A 24,012-nucleotide genomic window follows, 5' to 3' on the forward strand; every position below is an offset into this window, starting at 1 on the left:
TCAGAATTTTGTTCTGAATTTTGTTCGTATTACTGTAATGTGAGGTGGAATTGTCTTTGAGGCCAGAAGCAATAAAAGACTTAGTTCTTGCTAAATTTTGAACATAACTTTCAGTATGAAAATACCTTTTCATGTAACCTGAAGGAGAATCTGGGAAAGACTGATGCCATTCTCTTTTTGCCTAATTTGTCCCTACCTTTTTCCCACACTGCCCTCAGTCTTTAATTTCTAAGAAGGAAAGGATTTTACATGCAGAATGAGTTCTTGTGTTATCTCAGCTGATGGCTAAAGGTGGAAAGAGACTGTTCCTTAATAGAATTTGATGCATCATCAAGGAAGGGAAAGATGTTTATGGATTAGGCATGGAGAATCCTTGATTACAAGTTATTTTTCATTGTTTCTGATACTTCGAGTTTTATATCAGTTTATTTGGTTGTTGGACATTTACTTTCTTGTGACTATAACGCCGCTATGAACATTTTGCGTAAAATTTGGAATCTGAATTGTAAATTTTTTTATTATTATTATTTTTTTGTTTTTAGGAAGGATCGAGATCGTGAGCGTGATCGTGAAGATCGGTCTAAAGATCGAGAACGAGAACGAGATAGAGGAGATAGAGAGCGGGAGAGGGAGAAAGAAAAGGAGAAAGAATTGCGAGCTTCCACGAATGCTATGCTTATCAGTGCTGGATTACCACCTTTAAAAGCTTCCCATTCAGCTCACTCAACCCACTCGGCACATTCAGCACATTCAACACATTCTGCTCATTCTACACACACCGGACATGCAGGACACACATCACTTCCACAGTGCATTAATCCATTTACCAACTTACCCCATACGCCTCGATACTATGATATTCTGAAGAAACGGCTTCAGCTCCCTGTTTGGGAATACAAGGATAGGTTTACAGATATTCTGGTTAGACATCAATCCTTTGTACTTGTTGGTGAGACTGGGTCTGGTAAAACAACACAGGTGAGTTATTGAATACCACAGTCCGTACTTTATTAATGTTTACGTTTACTAAATGTTGCGTATTTGGTTCTGATGGTTATTCTCATTGGCTGTCTGTCAGAACTTTTTGAAGCATAGCTGTTTTTATGTTTAGCAATTTTTAGTGACTTACGGGGTCGGAATCCTGTAGGGAGTACCTGTTTTCCTGAGTCTCTTTGGAAAAACAGCAGTGCTGTTTTTTCCAGTTTTATTATGTAAATTATGGCAGTGATACTCTCCCACCCACTTTGAATCTGGGGTGGTACATATTTGGGGGTGCAAGGTTTGTTTTCCAGTGCTTGGGTGGAGAGAGCTGAACCATTGGAATGATTTTGTTTTTGTCATTTTCATTCCTTTGTTTTTGTTTTTATAATTGTTTTGAACTATGTGAATATTATTTATTCTTTTAAAAAATAGAAGAGCTAAGTAAAGTCTTTTTACTTGTGACCTCAATGCAATAGTGTCCCCATCCTCCCCACCCCTGAACTAAACACACGTTAGTGTTGTATTAGAAATATATTTAGGATACTTCTCAAACATGGATGAGCCATTATTTACTAGGCCCATGTAATAGACGTTTAGGCTGCTTCTAATGGTTGTTTTGCATGGGCAAGTATATCTTTAGGATAAATTCTCAGAAGTAGAAATTACTGGGTCAGAAGATCGATTATAATTGTGGAACGTACAGCCAAATAGCCTTCTATAGGGAACGTATCAGTTTACCGTTCCGTGAGCATGTATGAGAGCATATGTGGGAAACCACTAGAGTGTACTACTGAACTTGAACTTTTGCAAATCTGACAGGAGAAAAACGGTATTTCAGTGTAATTTTTAATTTGCATTTTCTTGCTATGAGTGAGGTAACCATATTTTCATTTTCAGATGCTTGAGCCTGACCCATCAGAAAATTTCTTAGATTTTACAAAAATAGCAGCCCCTGGCTATTGTAGAAAATTTGGAAAATTCAGGAAAGTGTTGAAATGAATTTAATAATTACTTATCATGCAGAAATAATTACTATGTTTCCTATGGGCCTGATTTTCCATGTTTATGTACCTATGAACATGTTTAGGTTTGAGCATACTGCATATACAGGTTATCCTGTATGTGTATAATTTAAGTTACACAATGCCACAAATCTATCATTTTGAGTATTTCATGGAGACATTTTGAAGGCTACAATAGCAACCCAGATTGGAGGCTTTTGTTATATAAAAGACTGAGCCTTAGTATGGTTTTTCTTTTTAAATGGAGGAAATGTAATGCTGATGTTAGAAGCTAAAACTGTTGGTTTATTTTTATCACCTTATGGAAATTTAAAGAAATACATGAAAAGATGTAACTCTAAGCTTATTAATATTATATTTTTAAGAATTATTTCATCTGGTTTATCTAGTTTGTGTAGTATTAATAGCACCCATTTAGTCAGCAGTTGGGTAAAGCCAGGCACTGTGTACTTTGTATTATCTCATTTAAGTTTTTCAACAGCCATGCAAGGAAGTTGTTAATCACCATTTTACAGATGAGCAAAATGAGGCTTTGATTTATGAGAGGTTTAGTGGGTTGCCCTAGGTTACACAGTAGATATAGGTGGATTCAGTATTTAAAACTCTGTCCCTTTGTCTCATAGCCAAAGTTATATTTATTTCATATTACTCTTCTGTGGTCTTATATGATTAACCTTATTTCAGAGATGAGTTTATTTAGTAGCAGTTAGTGGAGAAGAAGGGTAAGTGAACTCAAAACAAGATTTGTGATTTTTTGGATTAGTTTTTTTTTTTTTTAAATACTTAAGATACATGGATACCTAGGATTGCAGGGATTTGGGGGATTCAAAGGGAAACAACAGTGTAAATAGTGAATTTTACACAAATGCTTTTTCTGCATGCTCCTATTAAACTTTGACTCAAAACCATTAAGAATAGTTAGCCATTTTTTGGTTATCTTTTTGTGCCTATCAGAAAGTGAAATTCTCCAAACAAAATTGCAGAAGGAACCTAACTAAAATGTAGTAATAGTACAACTAGTATTCTTCAAATATCACTGTACAAATCCTATACCAAAAAAATGCCATGTTTCCTGTAGCATTAAAATCTGTTAGGCTTTTGGAGGCTTTGATGGAGATCCATCATGTCTTTCTTGTAGGAGTGGTTTCCAATTTAATGTAGTAAGCACTTAGATTTTTCCCATGGTTCTTTCCCAGGTAAGTGAGTAGAGAACCATTAAATTAGCAGATCTCTTAGTTTCTGTTGATAATGGAACAGCCAGGAAATGCAGTGGCATCATGGCAACAACCAACTACTTATGCTTGTTTTTTTTTTTTTTTCCTTTGTTTACCCTTCATTGCCCTCCTTCAGGGAAGTGCTGTTGCTGCTTCTATAGGTCCTATTGAATTTGAGATTGATAGTTAACTAAAATTAACTTTTAAGATGTACCTAAGGTGTTGCCATTGTGCATACTTCTGAGGGGAGAAGGATAGGAGTTAGATTCTGCTGGCTTACCAAGTATGAGCTAAATTTGTAACTTAAATTGTATAGGAATTTAAGTTACAGTTTCTTAGAATATTTTTGGGAACTAACATTTGTTATGAAGTAGAATTTTCGTAAGTTGGAATTTTTCCAGTGCATAGAGAAATGCTTGGTGGTGGAATATTGACACCATAGAGCATATTCAGCAAAGCCTCAGTGGACCTAGCTCACTGAGGAGTACAGTTATGACATATCAGTGTTATACATGACCCTTCCTCGGCTTGGAGAGCTCATGCTATTACAAGTTTAAGTCATAAGTAATAATTTGTGGTGTGCCTAAATTGAATTTTGTTTAAAATTATTAGAATGAGATAAAACACTTCATGTTAAATATACCTGATATGCAGGCAGAGTAGAATTAATTTAAATGTGAAATTATTTGATAGATTCCACAGTGGTGTGTGGAGTACATGCGATCATTACCAGGACCCAAAAGAGGAGTTGCCTGTACCCAACCCAGGAGAGTGGCTGCAATGAGTGTGGCCCAGAGAGTTGCTGATGAAATGGATGTGATGTTGGGCCAGGAAGTTGGTTACTCCATTCGATTTGAAGACTGCAGTAGTGCAAAAACCATTCTTAAGTAAGTACTATCTTTAAAAATGAACACTTTTTCCCCCTCTGTTTTTATTTTCTGCCACCAGATAGGGGACTTTGCTAGTGGAGTCTCAAGCCATCTAACTTTAGAATAATCCAGATTAGACCTTCTTATGCTTACTAGACGACTTTTTAATATGGATTCTTTTTCTTGGTAGTAATATATGTATAGCTATTCAGTGGTCATTGGAGTTCAAAGGTCAGATTTTTTAGTTACTTGGTGCAATATCTTAGGTGAAATGTTGTATCATTTAAATATGATAGAAAAGTAAAGTGATATATTTAGTAAAAGACAGTTACTTTTAGAATGAATGATGTGTGGGAAGGGGTATGATTTATTTGGGTGAGAGAGCTTTTAATGTTAACTGTACAGCTATTACCATGCATATGTTATGAGCTAAAAAGGAGGAATCTTTTGTCTTGTGATATACTCTTGGAGTCTCCTCAAAGACCTCGTTCCTCTTCATTATACCATGGTGCACGTGATTGACAACCATGCTGAGCTTTTTTCTAACATTTTCTTTAACTTCCCTAATTTTTTATCTTCATCTTAACACTTCCATTCTGCATAAGTAGTGATGTTTGTTGCCTGATGGTAATTCTTTTGAAAATCTTCCCCTTTTTTTAACTTCTGTTTATTCTGTGTACGTATAACATTTCAATTATTTTTTAAAAACAATTTCCTTGTCATGATACAATCTTCTCCCTCAGGCTGTTTTTAAAAGACAATTGGGAATAAAATGTTACATGGACAGTGACATGAGTCTTTGATGGCAGAGTACATACTGTGTTATGGGGGAAACTATATATTTTACAGAAAACTTCAAATGTATGTAAAAGTAGAATAATACTGTAATGAACTCGTGTTTATTTGTCTTGCATCTTCAAACTTGGCCAATCTTATTTCATCCATATCTCAACCTTTTATATGTCCCATATAATTTGAAGTAAATCCTAGGCATCGTATACTTTCATCTGTAAATATTTCAGTGCATCTCTTGTGAAGATAAGATTTCTTGAAATGTAACTGTGATATCACAACTTAAAATTTTTCCATAATCAGAACATTGTTACCCTCAAGTTTCATTTCAATTTCTTAGTTTCTCTGATATATTATTTTATTAGAACTTCAGATTGTTTCATTTTTAATAGCAGTTGAACTTAGGTGTTTACTTCAGCTTGTCTTTATGACTTAATGAGACATGTTTTTGGCTTAAACCTTAATCTTCATTGAATAAATCTTTTTAGTTTAGTGGTAGTCACATTATTGGTTGGTTGTAATTACAGTATAATTGACAAAAACACTACATAAGCAAAATCTTAACTTACGATTTTTTTTTATTTAAGATTAGAGAATGTCAAGCAGTTGAGGATAATAAAAGGCAGATTTTACTCATCTTTAGGAGGAATAATATTCTAAAATTTGATTCAGTATACATTGAATTTTTTTTTTTTTAAAGCCACAGTTGAGCAGGGAGAACAGAATTTGGAAATTCGGAGATGAGAAAGTTACATGCAGTGTTGGGGCAGAATGTGTGTATGTTTGTAGTAGGAAGTGGTAGGCTTTTAAAAGGTGTATGCTTGTGAAAGATTTTGGTTCAGTTAATAGGGAGTAGTGACAAGTAACAGATTTGATAGCTGAAAATGAAAGTATCTTTGGCATTGTGATGTTTTCTTAATGGAATGGTTTCTGGAGGCTATAATGAAATTTAAAAAAACTTTAATTCTTGACAGGGTAAGCTTATTGGAATTTCTTCTAGAATCTTCTGAAGAGCTAGAAGCTAACTTAGTATTATCTTTAAGTGATATCAAATCCTATTAGTACAGGGTTAGTGGTAGTTTTAACTAAAGGGAGTGCTCCGTTAAGTGCAGTGTCTTATGAATCCCTATATGTATTTTGTATAGTCATCTATCAACTCATTTCTTGAGAACCCAGTGTTCAAAACATTTAAAGCTTTAACTTAATGAGGATCGGTTACATAGTTAATTGGGTAGGAAGAGTGAATACATCAGACAACTATCAGTACCCTCCATAAACTATTTTCATATATAGATATAAAATGCTTATATATCTACTGTGTAGCCAGAAGAAGCCTTTAATTTGCACCATTGAAGGATGGTAAAGAGGAGTAACTTATAAAGATTCTGTCTCAGGAGCTGAGAACTTAACCATGTCCTTCCTGATTCATTGTGTATACTGAACAAATGCATGTTTATTAATTAAATAAGTTTGAGAGTACTTTAGCCTAATTATATCTTTAAATCATCTTTATACAGATTAATGGTCCAAAGATAGTTTCTTCAGTGTTTGGGACACATATATGTCTAGGTTCTAGGTTTAATATTGTGCTATTTTAGAGGGTTGGATCTAGTGTAAATTAGTGCACAGTATGTTAGACTAGCCTTAAATAGCTATCCAGTCCCAGTAGACAGGTTACTTTTCAAAACCACCACTGCTAAATGGTTTTTATATTTTGTTTGTTGTGTGTTTGCCTGCTCCCATCTTTTTTTTTTTTTTTCCCTCCCTGAAGTATTTCTTTTGCAGTTTATTTATGTTCCTTTGGCCATCTTGGAATGCACATTATTGGGAGGGGTACCTCATGAGGTAGCTATAAGAGCAGAATAGTCAGAAAGATTAAGTTGCCAAATTTGTAATGAGTCAGTGAAAAATATCTTAATTCATTTTAATGTTAGGAAGAGGTTGATAACAGTTTTTTTGTTTTTTTGTTTTTTCTCAATTGTGGCTCACGGGCCCAGTCGCTCCGCAGCATGTGGGATCCTCCCAGACCAGGGCTCGAACCCGCGTCCCCCGCACCGGCAGGCAGACTCTCAACCACTGCGCCACCAGGGAAGCCCTGATAACAGTTTTGCACAGGATTTTAAGCACTTTGTACTTGGACTTGTAACAAATTTTAAGAAATCCATTCTTCATTCTTTGTGAAGGAGCTGATAACTTTTAAGGGAATAGAGCAGTTTAGTAGTCTTGAACTTTTGGGAAAACATCATAATATTTAAGTTATTAATTTAATAGCTAATTTCACTGTTATTTTAGGTGGTATGCTTCCTTTTTGTTTTTTTTTTCCTCAAACTGCCTAATTACTGAGAGATTGTGATATTGAGGGAATCCGGTAATTTACATAAGTAATGCTTAGTCATTCATTCAGTCAGTTAATAATTGAGTACCTTCTGTGTGTTGGGCAGTGCTAGGTATAGTAGTAACTCTGGTTCCTGTCTACATAAAGCAAATAAAAAAGTAAATATAAAATTTTAAATTATGATTAGGCTCTGAAAGAGAATTTTGGAGTGTATATGAAAGCATCATTTGAGAATTCAGTTGAGACTAGAAAAGAGAAGGCAGAATTTTAAGGTAAGGACTGAACTAAAAGTAATGGTTTGCCAGGAGTAGGGATTGGGGTACAGAGAAGCAGATCTTTCTAGGCACATGGAACATCATTTTTAAAAACTTATTTTCTGAAGGGGAAAAAAAATCATACTTTTTACTTGAAGGCACTGTCGTCTGCATATTATTTAAAGTATCCAACTCATTTGTGTGAATCAGCATTTCCATGGCAGATGGCTTTTGAGATATTTCAGGACTGGTTTGTAGACAGTATGGATGATCAAAGATTGTTTTTTTTTGTTTTTTGGTTTTTTCCTTGCCTAATTAGAACATAAACCCTTTGGGAAGAGAGTTTGTGTCTGTATCTGTAGACATGTCTTGTGCATGAATCCTTTAAAAAAAAAAAATTCTGAGGACACGGAAGGGGGGCAGCAGAGGAGTGTGAAAATTTGTCACTACAATGTAGACTAAGGGTGAATCTTAAATATAATCATGGAAAGGGTAGAATTTTCATGGAAAGACATTTTCCCTGATTTGTTTAAACTTGTCTTGGTGGAGAAGGTATAGTGATTTGATGTACATAATTTGCCTTTTATTCTGAGTCTTTTGCTTTTGGGTATCAGATTCATTTCAATTTGGGGATGTCACAAGACTAAGAATTCAACCCAGGATAATGTTGATGAAGCAGAAAGTGTTGCAGCTCTTTATTGGAGGACACATGCTTTTAGCTCTGTATGACTGTGCACTATCCTGAGATGTTTATCTTTTATATAACTTCAGGACAAGATGCTAGAAGATCAAGGAAAGTTAAAAGACAGGACATAGCTGAAATTTAATTAAGTGATGGGGAGAAATAAAGCCTTGGGTTTTAAGGTGTGGTAAGCCCTTTGTAAAACTTGAGGGAGAGAAGTTTTGAGCAAACCAGCCAAAGAAGTGCTTTTCCACGGAACATGGATTGGAAACTTGCGGAATTTTTTAATCTCCAAAAGACAGTCTAGGTAAGAAGATGAAAGAGAATCCAAAAATATTTAACAAATATAAGAACTCAGTAAAATAGAATATCTAAGGTTGACCCTTGGGGAGGATTTACCAGATATTGCCATAGCAAATTCTTTGGGACCCCTGGAAACAACAGTTCGAAGCACCAGCTGCATAAGGACTACTTAGAGATTCCAGAGTGGGTTTCCAGCAAGACAGTCTTGTTCTAAAAAGTTGACTTGAGAAGAGAAGCAAAAGGAAAGAGATTGTAGAGCACAGACTCTAGGATTGCAGTGCCTGAGTTGTGTCCTAGCTCTGCCACTTATTATCTGTGATTTTGGCCACGTAATTAACCTCCCCTGAGCTTAGTGCTTTTTCAGAAGATGGAACTGATAATAACAACTACATCTTAGGGTTGTTCTCAGATCACATGTGTAATTTGTGTGTAGCCCATGGAGTAATTCCTGTTACCCAGCAAGTGCTAAGTCAACATTTCTACTCTTGCTGCTGCTGACAGTGGTGGTAGATTTCCAGTTTGAGAAATTATTGGATGTTATTAACCAGTTAACCCGGTTAATTTAAAACAGACTTATAAAACCAATTTAATAAAGTTCCTTTTAATACAACAATTGAATTACAATTTGGGGGTTTTAGCTTGAATTAAACATTGACGTTACTTGTCAATATGAAATTAATGAATGAATCCAAATATTATTTTAGGACTGGAGGTAAGATGTGGAAACAGATATCTGGTCATTAATTATACAAACATCAATTATAAACTACTTTATTGAACATCTGTTATATGGTAGGCTTTGTTCTAATTCAAGTGTAGCACTGAAGTTAGGGAAAGGCAGTTTTAGTGGATCTTTAGAAAGGGGTGGGAATAAAGAGTAAATGTGGCTATTTACCACTTAAGCAGTTCCTGTCATAGAGACTAAAAAATCACTGTTGTCACCTTAGAATTAAAATTCTGTTGACTTTTGTTAATTCATAGAAAGCTAACTTGATTTCCTAAAGGTCTGCATATAGTATTACATTTGACCCTTGTGTTTATACTTAGGCACTTTCAAGGGATTAGTTATAGAAGTCTCTTTTGTTTACAATGCCAACATCTTTAAAAACACCAAGTAGGGGGCTTCCCTGGTGGTCCAATGGTTAAGACTCCGTACTCCCAGTGTAGGGGGCATGGGTTCGATCCCTGGTCAGGGAACTAGATCCGCATGCTGCAACTAAAGATCCTGCATGCTGCAACTAAGACCTGGCGCAGCCAAATAAATTTAAAAAAAACACTAAGTAGAACCTCCACATTGATCCTAGCTTTGTAAATTCTGTTGTGAAGATGGGAGAATATTTCCTTCAAAAGTTATGAAAATTTGCAGAATAGGCAGTATATTTTGAAAAAAATGATTTAGTTTCCTTATTTTTCTATTGTTAATTTCTTTTGCTTGATTAGATCTCTAACTCTGAAACACATACCAAATGTATTTTGGCTATTTGCCAGAATAAAGCTGTATTCTTTGGCTGCTGATCTTCAGCATTTCAGTTAATAACTATGAGGCTATATACTTGATAAGTGGGATTTGATGTTTTCTGTTTGGCTTTTTTGGTCCATTTTTTAAAAAATTAATTAATTTGGCTGCGTCGGGTCTTAGTTGGGGCACGTGGGATCTTTTGTTGCATCACACGAGCTTCTCTCTGATTGCCGTGCGACGGCTCAGTTCTGGCACGTGGGCTCTCTAGTTGTGTGTGGGCTCTAGCGCGAGAGGGCTCAGAAGTTGTGGCGGGCGGGCTTAGATGCCCTGCAGCGGCATGTGGGATCTTAGTTCCCCGACCAGGGATCGAACCCCATGTCCCCTGCATTGGAAGGTGAATTCTTTTTTTTTTTTTTTTTAATTATTTATTTATTTATTTTATTATTTTTGGGTGTGTTGGGTCTTCGTTTCTGTGCGAGGGCTTTCTCTAGTTGCGGCGAGCGGGGGCCACTCTTCATCGTGGTGCGCGGGCCTCTCACTATCGCGGCCTCTCTTGTTGCGGAGCACAGGCTCCAGACGCGCAGGCTCAGTAATTGTGGCTCACGGGCCCAGCTGCTCCGTGGCATGTGGGATCTTCCCAGACCGGGGCTCGAACCCGTGTCCCCTGCATTGGCAGGCAGACCCTCAACCACTGTGCCACCAGGGAAACCCCTGGAAGGTGGATTCTTAACCACTGGACCACCAGGGGAGTCCCTGTCCATTTTTTTGATATTAGAATTGCATTAAAACATTGTAGATTGCAAATTATTCCGAGTACTGTATAGTACCTTTCCATGTGACTGTTTACATCTAATAGTGATTTGTTCTCATCGTAACCGATATCATGCTGAATATAGTGTTGTGGTTATAGTAAGATTAGTGTTGCTCATAATGGGTAATGCTTTTGCTAAGAATATGTCAAACTGAACTTGAGCCTGTATAAATCTTTATCCCTTTACCAGTGAAAAGATCATTATGTATATAAAGGAACTGAGCTAGTGTTGTTGGCTCTTTTCTGACTTGGTTGGGGAGGTAAGCTATGAAGCAATTAAGAAGGTAGTTTGAATGTCACATGAATTGTGTAGCTGATTTCACAGAAGAGGTGGTATTTCATCTGAGCTGAGAAGGATGGAGAGACTTAAATGGGCAAATTAACTAGGTAGATAAGCTAGATTTTAAGTAGAGTAGAAGTTCCCATGCTGCTTTGGTTCACAGCATGCTTAACGTCAGGAGTTTTTTCATAACACCCTAGGCCTAAAGAAATAACTCAGAATTCTTGTTTATTTAGTAGTTTAGTTCTAAGAAGTATTTATGTTCTAACAACTTAATAGCCCATTAAACAAATATTGGACATTGAAAGAAAAAACTCAGTCATTATTTCATTCTTAACCACCATTATTTACTAATGTGATGTCTGCGGAATCAGATTGGATGCTTCCACCTTTACTTTTCTACACAGTAAACTTAGATTGTGCTTTAGTGGATTGTATGTGAGCTGTCCTTTAGGAGATCTTAATATTGAACAACCAGATGTCTTGCTTTTTTAAATGGCTGTGTTCTTGTGGATCAGGTTTGTGAAGTTGTCTAAATAAATTCATAGAACTGAGACATACAGTGCTAGCTATTTTGGACATGCACAGAAGACTTTCTTAAGTTAGTGATGAGTCCAGAAATAGCCAGGTCACTTGAAAGAGGTAAAAAACTTCATTTTTTAAACCGACTTCTATATACTTAAAATGTATGATCAACTTTTTTTGTGCACATGGCATGCAGAAGTACTGACTGACATTGGAAAAAAATTGTTTTGATGGATGAAGGTATTTGATAACTTTATCAGTAGCTCTTTAATAAGTATAATAGCATTCACTGTAAGCATGTTTAAAAATTGTTTGCTTTTTTTTTGGTAATCAACCATTTCATAGTGTTGGCATTGTGAAGGAAGGGTAGGGTGTTTAGACTCACCATATTTGCTGGTGAAAAGAACAATATTTTATAAAATCACTGTACTATATGTAGTTCTGTCTTCTAATATTATTCCTGATAAATGCAAACTGTTTTAGCTTTGTTATTTTTCTGTTCCTTACTATTGTCATTAAAAAATTATTCTACCAATAGGGGCTTTAAACAAAAATAGGTTATGTGGTAGGAAAGTGTGTAAGTACTTCTTTTAGTCACTGCACTGTCTCTTTCAGAAGTCTTGATCCATTATAACTTAGAAGAAATTACCACACACAAACCTGTTTGTGTAGGCATTTTAACATGGGTAGCTTTTCTTTAATAGAGACACATATGTCACTTGACTGGATTGTAGTGGGTTAATCTAAAAACAGTGGTAAATAGAAAATTTATGAAAACGTTAAACATTTTATTTTAGCTTAAAACCTATACATTCGTCAACCTGTTAACGTAGGACCAACACATTTCCTTGAATATGGGCCCTTTGGAGTTCCATTACTTAGTAAATTGTCTAGTTCTAAAGGTGGGATCTAAACCTCAAACACTTGCAACATACACAGGTGTTGCTTTTCTGGAATTTAAGAGAGTTCAGTCTTTTGGAATTCTGGAATTCCAGACACCTTTCACTCTTCTGTAGTTATCTCACACATTTGATAGCTTTTGTGTGTGTGATTTATCTTTTTCAAGCTTTTCTGGAGCGTACAACTTAGGATACATACATACAACTCTCTTTTCTGTTCTAAAAGTTGATCATCATGTCACATATGATTATGTTGACCCAACTGGCAGGGACAAAAGTGTAGTTATACTACAGTATGTTTGTAGAGTAAGGGTGGTTTTCCCAAGGATTCATTCATTAGGTGGAGGTTAGTTAAGAGTGTAGTGTAGAGTTCTACTGTATTGAATACTTACCAAGTACCAGGCAGTTGGTGCAGTTAGGTGTTTTATATACATTGTTTTATTTAATTTAAACAATAGCTACCATATTCTCATTTTTCAAATGGAGTGTTAGAGAAGTTGAACTTGTTCAAGGTTGAACACCAATCAGAAAGCAGGGACTTGATCAAGGTTTGTCTTGCAACAAGGATGTGTTCTTAACCACTGTATGTGTTGTTATTCCTCTCCATCCTCATTCTTCATCTCTCCATATAGTTATGTGTAAGTATTTGTAAAGCAGTAAATCTAATTACTCAGAATTAACAGGGCCTGTCATTTATACTAAATACTCTTTGAAGCAGATACCAGGAATTTCTTTGGGTCATGCTGAGACAAATTTTGGATCCTCTAAAAACATAGTTTTGATTTACATGCATATTTAATCATGCCAAGATAAAGCCTATACTTTGAAAGGTAACCAAAACCCTAACAGTATTGGAAAAGCACTGTGTAACTAGGATTTTCAGAACAGATTAATTCAGAGTTTATAGTAGGGCTGGTTCAAGATGTATGGCTGCTGATTTTATTTATATTTATCTTGGAGATTGTTGTAGAACAATAAACAAAGTTGCCTTATTCTTTTTAATGGCTGCATAGTTTAATTCTTCTGATGGACACTCAAACTTACAGTTTTTGTTATTAAAATCGGTTGCTGCCCTAGGTACTCCCTTACAATCTTGCACACACATTTTTTCACACATGTGTACAGGTGAGTATATCTGTGAAATGAGTTTCTTAAAAATGAAACTGGTTGGATCAAAGGGTGTGTTTCATTTTATTAACTGTGGCCAGATTTCCCTTCACAGAGATTTTATCTACTCAGACCAGTAAGGGATGAGCAGATGAGCGTCAGTTTCTATGCCCTTGCCAACACTTTGTTGTGGAACTTTTTGTTTTTTATCTTTGTCAGTATTGTAAGTGAAAAATAGAATCTCATTATGGTTTTAATTTGCATTTCTTTTGTATGAAATTGAGCATCTTTACATGTATTTATGAGCCATTTGTATTTCTTTTTGGAATCTGAGATGCTTTTTTCATCTTCCCAAGAGTATTGCTACCTGGTTGACAGTCGTTTGTAAGGTGCTATTTTAAAATGTATGGTTTAAACAACAAGGTCCTACTGTATAACACAGAGAACTATATTCAGTATCCTATGATAAACCATAATGGGAAAGAATATATATTTTAAAAGTATGTATATGTATAACTGAATCACCTTGCTGTACAGCAGAAACTAACACAACATTGTAAGTTTAACTATACTTCAATTAAAAAAATCATGAGTGGAAAAAATAAAAATAAAAAAAATAAAATGCATGCCAATCACAGAGAAGGTAAATTTGAAAAATATACAGTATTATAGGATTGATGAAATTTGGTAACTTTATATTCTTTGTCCTATGGTGGTTCTATGGTTGGTCGGCCTTTTTCTTAACTGATTTGTATGAGCTTTTAGCAGTTGGCGTTCTGGATATGAGTTGCAGTTTTTGCCTAGTTTGCCATTTGTTTCCTTGCCTTGTTTATGACATTTCATGCCATGCAGGAACATGAATTTTATACAAGTGTTTAACCACTTTTTAATGTTGGATTTTACATCACACCCTGGCCAAGGTTGTTTTAAATAATCCTCCGTGTATTCTGTATTCTAGTATGTTTTTGTCTTAAACATCTTTGATCAGTCTGGAATTGGGGGGGGTTGGCGCTGAGGCAGGGAGTCTTTTATTACCCACCCCCCTCCCCCACCACCCCCGCCAGAGAACACTGTTACCGAGGATTGCTTACCCATACAGTCAGGTTTTTTTCTTCATTCCTGCACGCGGGCTTTCTCTGGTTGCGGTGAGTTGGGGCTACTCTTTGTTGCGTCGCGCGGGCTTCTCATTGCAGTGGCTTGTTGTGGAGCACGGGCTCTAGGGCACGTGGGCTTCAGTAGTTGTGGCGCACGGGCTTAGTTGCTCCACAGCATGTGGGATCCTCCCGGACCAGGGCTCGAACCCGTGTCCCCTCATTGGCAGGCACTCTGAACCACTGCGCCACCAGGGAAGCCCTAGTCAGTTTTTCATCACTCATAACGTGAGCATTACTTGTTGACATTCATTAAAGTTATGAATAATACATAGTTTATTATTAAAAACTTTTTAAATTTCTGGTGTTCATTTTGCAAAGCATTTGCCACCTTTCTGTGGATCTTTTTTCCCCTTTATGACTTTTCTTTGAATCAGACTACTTGAGATGTTTCAAAAATTATAAATATATGTAAAGAAAACTATAAACAAATAACACGTTTGCAGTACATAATGTTTTAAAGTGCTTTTGTTTATATCAGAATTTGTGACATTGGTTGGGATCAGAGTTAGCGGTTGGCTTGTACCGTGCTGTCTGCCTGTGCCCATTGATTGCAAAAAATACTTAAGCTAAATTGATAGTCCTTAGTACACTGGGTTTTTTGGTTTGTTTTATTATGTAGACAGTCCTGGTTGGAAATAGGGACTGTTTCTGACTTGCTCCAAGGATGTTTTTGCCACCTTAACCATCTACTTTGCTTAATCTGCCTCTTTTTTTTTTTTTTTTTTTTTAAGTTTTATTTTAATAGCGCCAAAGACTTTTTTTTTTTTTTGGCCATGCCACGTGGCTTGCGGTATCTTAGTTCCCAGCCGGGGATTGAACCTGGGCCCCCTGCATTGGAAGCTTGGAGTCCTAACCACTGGACCACCAGGGAATACCCTGCCTCTTGTTTAACTTGATTAGTTTAGACTGGTGCTTTCCACAAGTTAGCAAGCATCAAAATCATAGGAAAGCTTGTTAGAACACAGATTGCTATGCCTCACCTTCAGAATTTTTGATTAAGTAGGTTTGGGGTGAGGCCAGTTCTGTATTTCTAACCAGTTCCCAGGTGATGCTGATGACTTTTTAAGCTAATCTTTGTCCTAAGACAGTTAAAAAAACACTGTGAAGAATAGGGTATCAGTAAAATGTAGTACTCCAGTAAAATGTAGTACTGTAGTACTCCAGTAAAATGTAGAGTTTGGCTGTCCGGTGCAATTTCTGTTTACTAGTCCATTACTGAAACTTCAAAATAATGTAATTACAATTTATTATTGTGACCCCCTATTTTTATGGCTCACCCCTTAGTCTGGGCTAAGTATTTTATCATTACTATGAAAGGTAGTAAAACTTGACCTAACTAAAAGAAAATGGTTAGGGTTTTAATAGGACCTACCTGATTCTCCTTTTTTTGTGCTCTGTTTCAGGTTACTTTGTTTTCTTTAGCAAAGGGTTTCATACATCTAGCAGTACAGCAAATCACCAGGTAGCTTTTTTATTTATTTATCTGGGACTTTGAGGAGAGTGTGTTAGTGTAGGAGGGGCCTGGGATTGGGAATCAGTACACTGATACCTAGTCTTAGTAAGCTATTTAACTGGTTTTGAGACCCTGGAAAAGTTAACTGCTAGTACTCAGTTTTCTTCACTGGGAAAGCAGCAAATTTGATTGTATCTTTTAGATAGAGATTTTCCAACTTCAAAAACGTCTTTTTTTCTGAAGCTCTCTCTGTTGTACAAACAGCAAGCTTCCCATATTAGCTCGTGATGCAGAAGATAATTAACTGTAACATCTCATAGAATTGGATCACTGGGTGATGATGTAATCAATAGTGAACTATTAGGAGTCGGTAGAATCTGGAAGTCAGAGGGTTCAGGGTTTAGCTGACCATTAAACTTGGTAATAGGTAATACAAGTTGTTAATAAAAGAGGACAAATAATAGTTCCATTAATTTAATTTATAATATTTATAAACTGCCATTTGTAACCTTTCCCCTCTTCTCAGAAAAATATGAAAGAATGAGTATTTGGGTTAGCTCTCCTTTTGGATGCCTCCATAGTGTTTTGGTGGTCTGAAGTTTGAGGAATATGAGAAAAGATCAAAATAAAAGGGTGGTTTGTTTTTTTTTTTTAAGGAGTTTTCAAGTGAAAGTTTGATACTTTAGTGACTTTTTAATCACAATTTTAATATGTGAAATTAGAATGCATTTTACAGTCTATGAGGGTCTTATAAACAGGTGGAAGTTAGGTGGTTGTCAATGCTTGAACTTGATCTAGCTGTACAAGTTGTCACTTCAAATAAGTAATATGTATTGCTGTAACTACATATGTTGAGTTCATTTGTTAATTAAAGTATCTTCAAAATACTACACTAGGATTCCATGTTGAAATGAGTTGGCTTGCAAACTGAGCAGTAGAGTGTAAATTTGATAGTATTTAAGCAGATGTTTGCTGTTCAAAGAGTGACCAGTTTGGGTTTTTTGCCTTGCAAAGCACCAGACAAGAGCTTTGTTGAATCTAAGGAAATTATCCACAAGTAGATGAAACTGTATTAATGTTTTGCTACTGAGATAATGTGCAAAAGGACTGCCCAGCTCATGTCAGTAATAACATCTGAAGGCAGGAGAAAGCACCACATGTCCTCAGAGAGATCAAAGATATTTCAGAGCATCTAGAGGATAGTGTAGCTGATTCATGCACCGTGGTGCACTGTGGTTAAGGCATTGAGTCATAGTTTAATTGGCTCTGTTTTTGCTTCATGGTCTTAATATAAAATAATCTTGCAGGTAATGCTGTGTCGATGCCAGGAATGTGGTAGCTTCCTTTTTAAAATAGGACCAAAGAAGAAAGAAACATAACACATAAAGAGTAAAGATGGATTTCTTTGCCAAAAGTCTTAATTTACAGTTAAGTTCAGGTAAAATAAAGAGAAGGCTTCATGTGGGTTGTATACTGTCATTTTGCTGAACTTGGTGCTCCAACAGATGGCCTTAGCTAAAAATGTCAAGTTGGTCCGTGGAAGATTAGATTAGACTAATTTGTCAAAAATAGAGCCAGAATAGTGAAGTCATAAATGATGACATCAGATTTTTATACTGCTTTTAATTCTGTAAATAAAACCATGGATTTGTATTTTAACTGAATGACCTGTGACTTCAGCATTTGCAATTTGTCCAGGTGCCAAATGTAGGATAGCGTTTCGTGTTAGTGACAGTAGCAGCCAGAATGGAATGGACAGGAGATGGCTGACCCATACAGCCGTTCTGCAAACTACCCTTCTTCTGAGTGCCTGTATTACACATTAGCTGTCTTCTCTTGAGCCATCCCTGAGCCTAGTTTTCCTCTCTTTGCTTCATTGATACAGCTAATGCCATTTGCCTTTTCTCTTCCATATGTATTTATCAGCATTTCCATAGTGCTAATGCTGCTACTCATTCCATGAATATATTCCTTTTTATGATTCTTTACCATCATTTTATTGAATTGGATGGGGCTGGGGAAAGAAAGATGGTAGACTCGTGCTCTCTTAGTCCTTTTGAACCTGTTAGCTTAAGTGGGGAGTTATTAAGATTTTAAAGAAATACAACATTTTAGTGCTGTAATGTGATAAAGCAACTTAAAATGGTTTCTTAGTTTTATTTGCAGGTTGAATATTTGTTTTAAATTTTATTTTGTTTTTAAGAAATTTATTTAAGTGACTAATTTTGCTTTGGCATTTGTGTGAAACCATGTGTTTGTTATATTCCATCTTCAGATTTACCTTGTTTTCTCAATGCATTGCAGTATAACAGGCTCACTTGATAGATTTGATAATGTATAACTTTGATATATTCACTGAAAAGTTTTTCTGGAAGCTTAATTTTGCAATTGATTATGAAACAATAGCACATTTGGTTTGAACAAGGGTTTAATTTTGACTTATCTAATGTCTTTGCATTTCATATTTATGTCATGAAGTTTAGTTTTAAAATGCCCTAAATGAACCTTAACTAACATGTTCTTTGTCAATATAGGTATATGACTGATGGGATGTTACTTCGTGAAGCTATGAATGATCCTCTCTTGGAGCGTTATGGTGTAATAATTCTTGATGAGGCTCATGAAAGGACATTGGCTACAGATATTCTCATGGGTGTTCTGAAGGAGGTTGTTAGACAGAGATCAGATTTAAAGGTGAATTAATTTATTTGTTTGGTTCTTAAAAAATACCTATATATGTATGTATATGTAAAAAACAGGGAGCACATGATGATCACTCTAATCGACTACAAAAAATAATCACCTGTAAAAGAAGCAACCAATGAGAGTACCTGTAGTGGTTTATCCTTTCTTTCTAATTTACCTTGCTGTGTCTTTTAGGACTTTAAGTATGTATTTTTGGTAATGCATTTTTAAGCCAAATCTTTTTGGTAATGTATTTTTAGTAATGTATTTTTAAGCCAAATCTTTTCAGTTTCTAACCCACCCAGTTTTTTGTTTTGTTTTGTTTAAAATGATCTAATGGCGTGGTGTTTTTAAGCCTTCTGCTCACCCTGACTTTATTAAGTACAGAGAACGCCTTCATTAAGGATCAAATCTTTGTCCTTGTCCCAACACAGACACGCTCATTCTAACTCGTAATGCTGGAGAGTGGAATAACTATACCCAGAATAAACCACTCCTTAGAAATGCCTTCCCTTAACCTAGGGTCTTGTGTGTGTGTGTTTGTTTTTCTGTCCATTATACCACTTAGACCCTGGCCAGTGTTACTGTGTTGATAAGGGCTTAAAACTGACTGAATATGCTGACATTTTTGTCTCCCAAAGTTTATGAAGTTCCCCTTTTGCATTGTGTGTGTGTGTATGTGTGTACCATTCATTGGAACTTAGTATCGTGTGTTAGTGTATGTGTTACAGAGGGTTTGTATACTAGGCAGAAAGATTCTGGGTCTTAAGAAAAATTGATATTGAGTGTGATTTGGCTTATAAATATTAAATTTATGCTTTTAAAGAATATATTTGAATAACTATATGAGTACTGTCATTACTGATTAAACCTTATGAGCAACTGAAATTTTTAGGTAGGAACTCAAAGTAGAAATTAAGAACTCTGTAGTGGAATGTTTAAGGGGGGAGCCTTCTATTTAAGTACGTTTTTAATGGATCATATAACGTCATAATTTAAATAAAAGGAGGGTGACTACACGATCATGCAGCCCTGCACCTGAACAACCTTTCTTCACTGTGGCTTTACAGCAGTATAGAAAGCCTCTGTTTTAGAAAATTTTCTGAAGAACATATGCTTAATAAAGATGGTTTGGAAGAATGGAGAAATATTTTGTTTTGTTTTTGCGCTTTGTTCCTGTTTTCCCCTATGTGCAAGGTTGTCATGTTTTGTTTTAATAACATAGCTGCAGTCATACTACATATTTATGTTGTCTTTTACCAATCCCTTTTACATATCACATAATTTTATAAACTTTGGTTTTTAAGGTGTTGCTTTGTGAACATGTATTCTAGGTTATTTATTGGATGCCAGGTTTATTCCTACTTTTAAAAAATGTAAATAGCTTACTATAGCACAGCTTTTCTGTATTTGATTTTCTTAATCACAGTTTATTCAGGCATATTGACATATTTGGAGCAGTAAATATTACTCTTCTGTTTTTTACTTTAAAACCACGTAAGGATCTTTGAAGACAGCTTCACTTAATTTACTGTTTTCTTTTCAGGTTATAGTTATGAGCGCTACTCTAGATGCAGGAAAATTCCAGATTTACTTTGATAACTGTCCTCTCTTAACTATTCCTGGGCGTACACATCCTGTTGAGATCTTTTATACTCCCGAACCAGAGAGAGATTATCTTGAAGCAGCAATTCGAACCGTGATCCAGATTCATATGTGTGAAGAGGAGGAGGGAGATCTTCTACTTTTCTTAACTGGTCAAGAGGTATTGTCATTATTTGCTTCATTATTTATATTGTTTCTATTAGGCAACAACTTTAAGAACTTGGCATATATTAACCATATATTTCTTATCCCAGTATTTAAAGTTTTTCTTCAACCTGATTGTATATATATATGAAGTATTTAACTCCTTTTATCTGTGTACTCTAGGAATACCCTTTTATACCATTAGTCTTTGTGTTCTAGTTAATTACCCTAAGAATATTAAATGCTTTTAGAATTTCAAGATTTAGCAATTGTAGTCTCAACTTTGGAGAGACCTGGGTGGTGAGTAGTGTTGTGTTAATTTGCAGTTTTGCTGAGGCATGAATTTGAATCACAGGTAATGTGAAATCTGGTTATTATAGTCAGTAATTTAGTTTGTAAGTGAACTCAGGTAACTCAAGTGCCCATCTACCGTCAAAACACGTGTGTTTTGTTTTTGTCTTCTTGCATGTATTTACTGAGGATTGGAAGGAATCACTGAAGTTCCTTAGTTAGAATTTACGTCATTTTTTAGATAGGAATTTTAATCTCAGATGCAGCATTTTCTAAACTCATTTCCAACAGGATGTTTACAGGTGTGCTGAAAAATTCTTGATGGTTAAATAAGCTCAATGAAAGCTATCTGGATAAAATAGTTTTAGAAAGCCTTTTTCTAGAGGTTTAAAGCTTGTCATTTGCTACAGTAGGCTTTGTGAATTTTCTAGAACTTGCTTCTCAAACTAATATATGTGCTGATCACTTAGAAAACTTGTAGATTCTGATTCAGTAGGTCAGGTAGGGCCTGAGATTCTATTCCTAGCAAGGTTCTAGAGCAGTGCTATTCCATTACAGCTTTCTTCATATCTGGAAATGTTCTGTGTCTGTGCTGTTCATTCACCTTCACTAGAATGTGAACTATCTTATTTGCGTTCAGTCTGCAGGGATGCTTGATATATAATATTTGATCAAATGCTGTTGCATTAAGAGCTATAAATGTTGAGTAATCTTTTTATCCTTGTATTTTTTCATTATTGTCCATATGATTTATTATTTCTGTCCCATTGGCCATAGTTTCTTTTCTGTAGAGCAGGGTTTTTCGACCATAGCACTATTTATGTTGTAGGCTGATTAATTCTTTGCTGTGGGTACCCCCTGCGTTGTAGGATGTTTCTTAGTGTCTCTGGCCTTTACGCATTAGATGCAGTTACACTCCCCCAGTCTGTAGACATTGCCAAATGTCCCCTGGGGGTGCAAAATCATTCGCAGTAGAGAATCATACTTGTTCTTTTGGGAAAAAAGGTGGGTTGCAAATTCAGTTTTACAGATAGATCTCTGTACGTATTAGTCTTCCTTTGTATGCATTTTGAATGGAAGAATTTTTATATATATTTTGTTAGCAAGAGTACTAAATGCTTTTTAGATAGCATGTAAACAGTGTTTATCCTATAATGCAATGTTGAGGCTGTTGTATTCATTTTGTTCTTTTGTGTATGGTCTCTATAGTTTCTCACTTCTTCCAAAGTGCATAGCATGTTTTTTTAACGGCTATTCAAAATAGTCATTATGTTCAGTTAGACAAGCATATTAGAATTCTGTCAGAAATATCCGATGGCCTTATGGCGATGACCTGAGATGCTTTTCTATGAGTTAAATTTCTGTGGTTGATATTTTGGCAGCTACCCCACAGCTGGGGAAAGGAAGGGAATAAGCCCCAAGGTTTTCAAATGTGTGTATCTTTCAATAAAGTATTACTGTAATTGAACTAGGTTTACATGTGTCCTGTTGGATTTTTAAGTTTCCTTTAGACTAATGAAGTCTTGAAGAATGTAAAGACCTTTAAGGAGAAGGTAGCAAAACTACTATTCCTCATGTCTGTGAACCTGTTATTTTTACTTGGTCAGTTAAATGGTAGATTCTGGGAATTCAGTACTCCTATCTCCATAAATTTGAATAGCATCCATAAAATTTAGCTATCTTGATATTTAAAAATGACCATGTTAACCATTTTGACCACGTAAACAGTTGTGTTTCTATAGTCCCTTGAGTTAATTTGGGAGGGGAGAGACCAGTTTTAATTGGTGAAAGGTTGGAAAACATGTGAATTCTAGAATGTGTATTATTTTTTTTGTTAACCCATTAAATCAAGTGTTCCTAGAAGAAATCCTTAGAGGAGTTGTGCTACTGAATTAGATAAGAATGATTATAATTGAAATATCAATTGTTTATAAGTAGATACTTAAAGATGTTGAAACCTTCATTCTTTAAGCAGTACATTCTTTTTAATTTCACTGAGTCTTTTCCACATGCAGGAGTTGAGATTCTTTAAATTAGGAGGGTCTAAATTAATTTACTAACATACATATTGATGCTTTTGGAGCTGAACGTCTTTCCTGAATTCAGAAACTCTTAAACTTTTGTCTCAGTTCTCAATTCATGACTAAGCAGAAGGTTGCATTGTGCTGATGAATGTTAATAAGCTTTGTGGTCTTCAGAACTGACAGTGTTGACTCTGGAAGTTTGGTTAAATTTAGGGAAAATTTTGTTGCCGAGTTTAAAAGCATAGTGTTTAGAACTTTGTATAAAAACATAAATGGTGTGACATTTTTTTTCCCCTCTGCTCTTTAGAGTAGTCTTTATATCCCGTGCAATAGTGATTTTGTTTTAGCTCCATACATGCTTAGCAAATACTTCCAGTACTTCCAAGCAAAATAATCTCGTTAAAATTTCTGGAGTCTGCAAATGCATGATTTGGGGCACTTTTAATTTTCTATATAAAATCTGGGATTTGGTGGCTTCTGACCATTTATTTTCCAGTCGAATATATTATAGAATTAACAAAATTGAAAATACTGGTGTCAGTTTTCCTATAGGATATGCAATATATAAAATCTAGTTTTGGATTTATATTCCCTTTTTTTTGCGGGGGTGGGGGAAGAGGTCTAATTTTGTATTTGTATACCAGCAGGGGGCATTCTAATCTAGGTACAGCACTTGAAAGCAGTTTTTTTGGTAAAAATATTTGTTTCATTTGTTATATTTTTTTCAGTGAATAGCAAACTTTCATTTTCGTTTGGAAACTTTAGATCTCAAAGGAAACTATTACATCAAATACTTAGTAGTAATTTTCTGTGTCACAATTTTCAAGACCTTATCTGTTATTCAAGAAAACTGGTATGTTTGAAATTGAGAAAAAAAACCTTTTTTTTGTTGTTCTTAAGTATCCAAAATCTTTGTATTCTTTAACATGGAAACAGAGTTGCACTTTGATTTACAATCATTTCAAGGAAAATTATTCTAGCTTGATTATAATATACAATAAATTAATCTGATAAATTTTAAAAATCATTCTGTCTTTTGAATAAAAGATAATTTGTCAATAAGGGTAACTTCTGGTTGAGATTATTGGACAAACTGCCAAATCATTTAGCATACTTCTGAGTT

The 24,012-nt window shown here is 35.4% G+C and overlaps 1 protein-coding gene across 1 annotated transcript in view; it reads left to right on the forward strand.

Annotated features, from left to right (window-relative positions):
* Positions 1-24,012, forward strand: part of DHX15 (DEAH-box helicase 15) — a 51,339-nt gene that overhangs the window by 5,569 nt on the left and 21,758 nt on the right. The window contains exons 2-5 of the mRNA XM_007168444.3: positions 543-978; positions 3,911-4,104; positions 18,675-18,834; positions 20,372-20,590. Of these exons, the coding sequence (XP_007168506.1) occupies positions 543-978; positions 3,911-4,104; positions 18,675-18,834; positions 20,372-20,590 (1,009 nt within the window). The remainder of the gene's footprint in view (positions 1-542; positions 979-3,910; positions 4,105-18,674; positions 18,835-20,371; positions 20,591-24,012) is intronic.

This window comes from Balaenoptera acutorostrata, chromosome 5 (genome assembly GCF_949987535.1).
Source record: "Balaenoptera acutorostrata chromosome 5, mBalAcu1.1, whole genome shotgun sequence".
Classification (NCBI taxonomy): Eukaryota; Metazoa; Chordata; class Mammalia; order Artiodactyla; family Balaenopteridae; genus Balaenoptera; species Balaenoptera acutorostrata.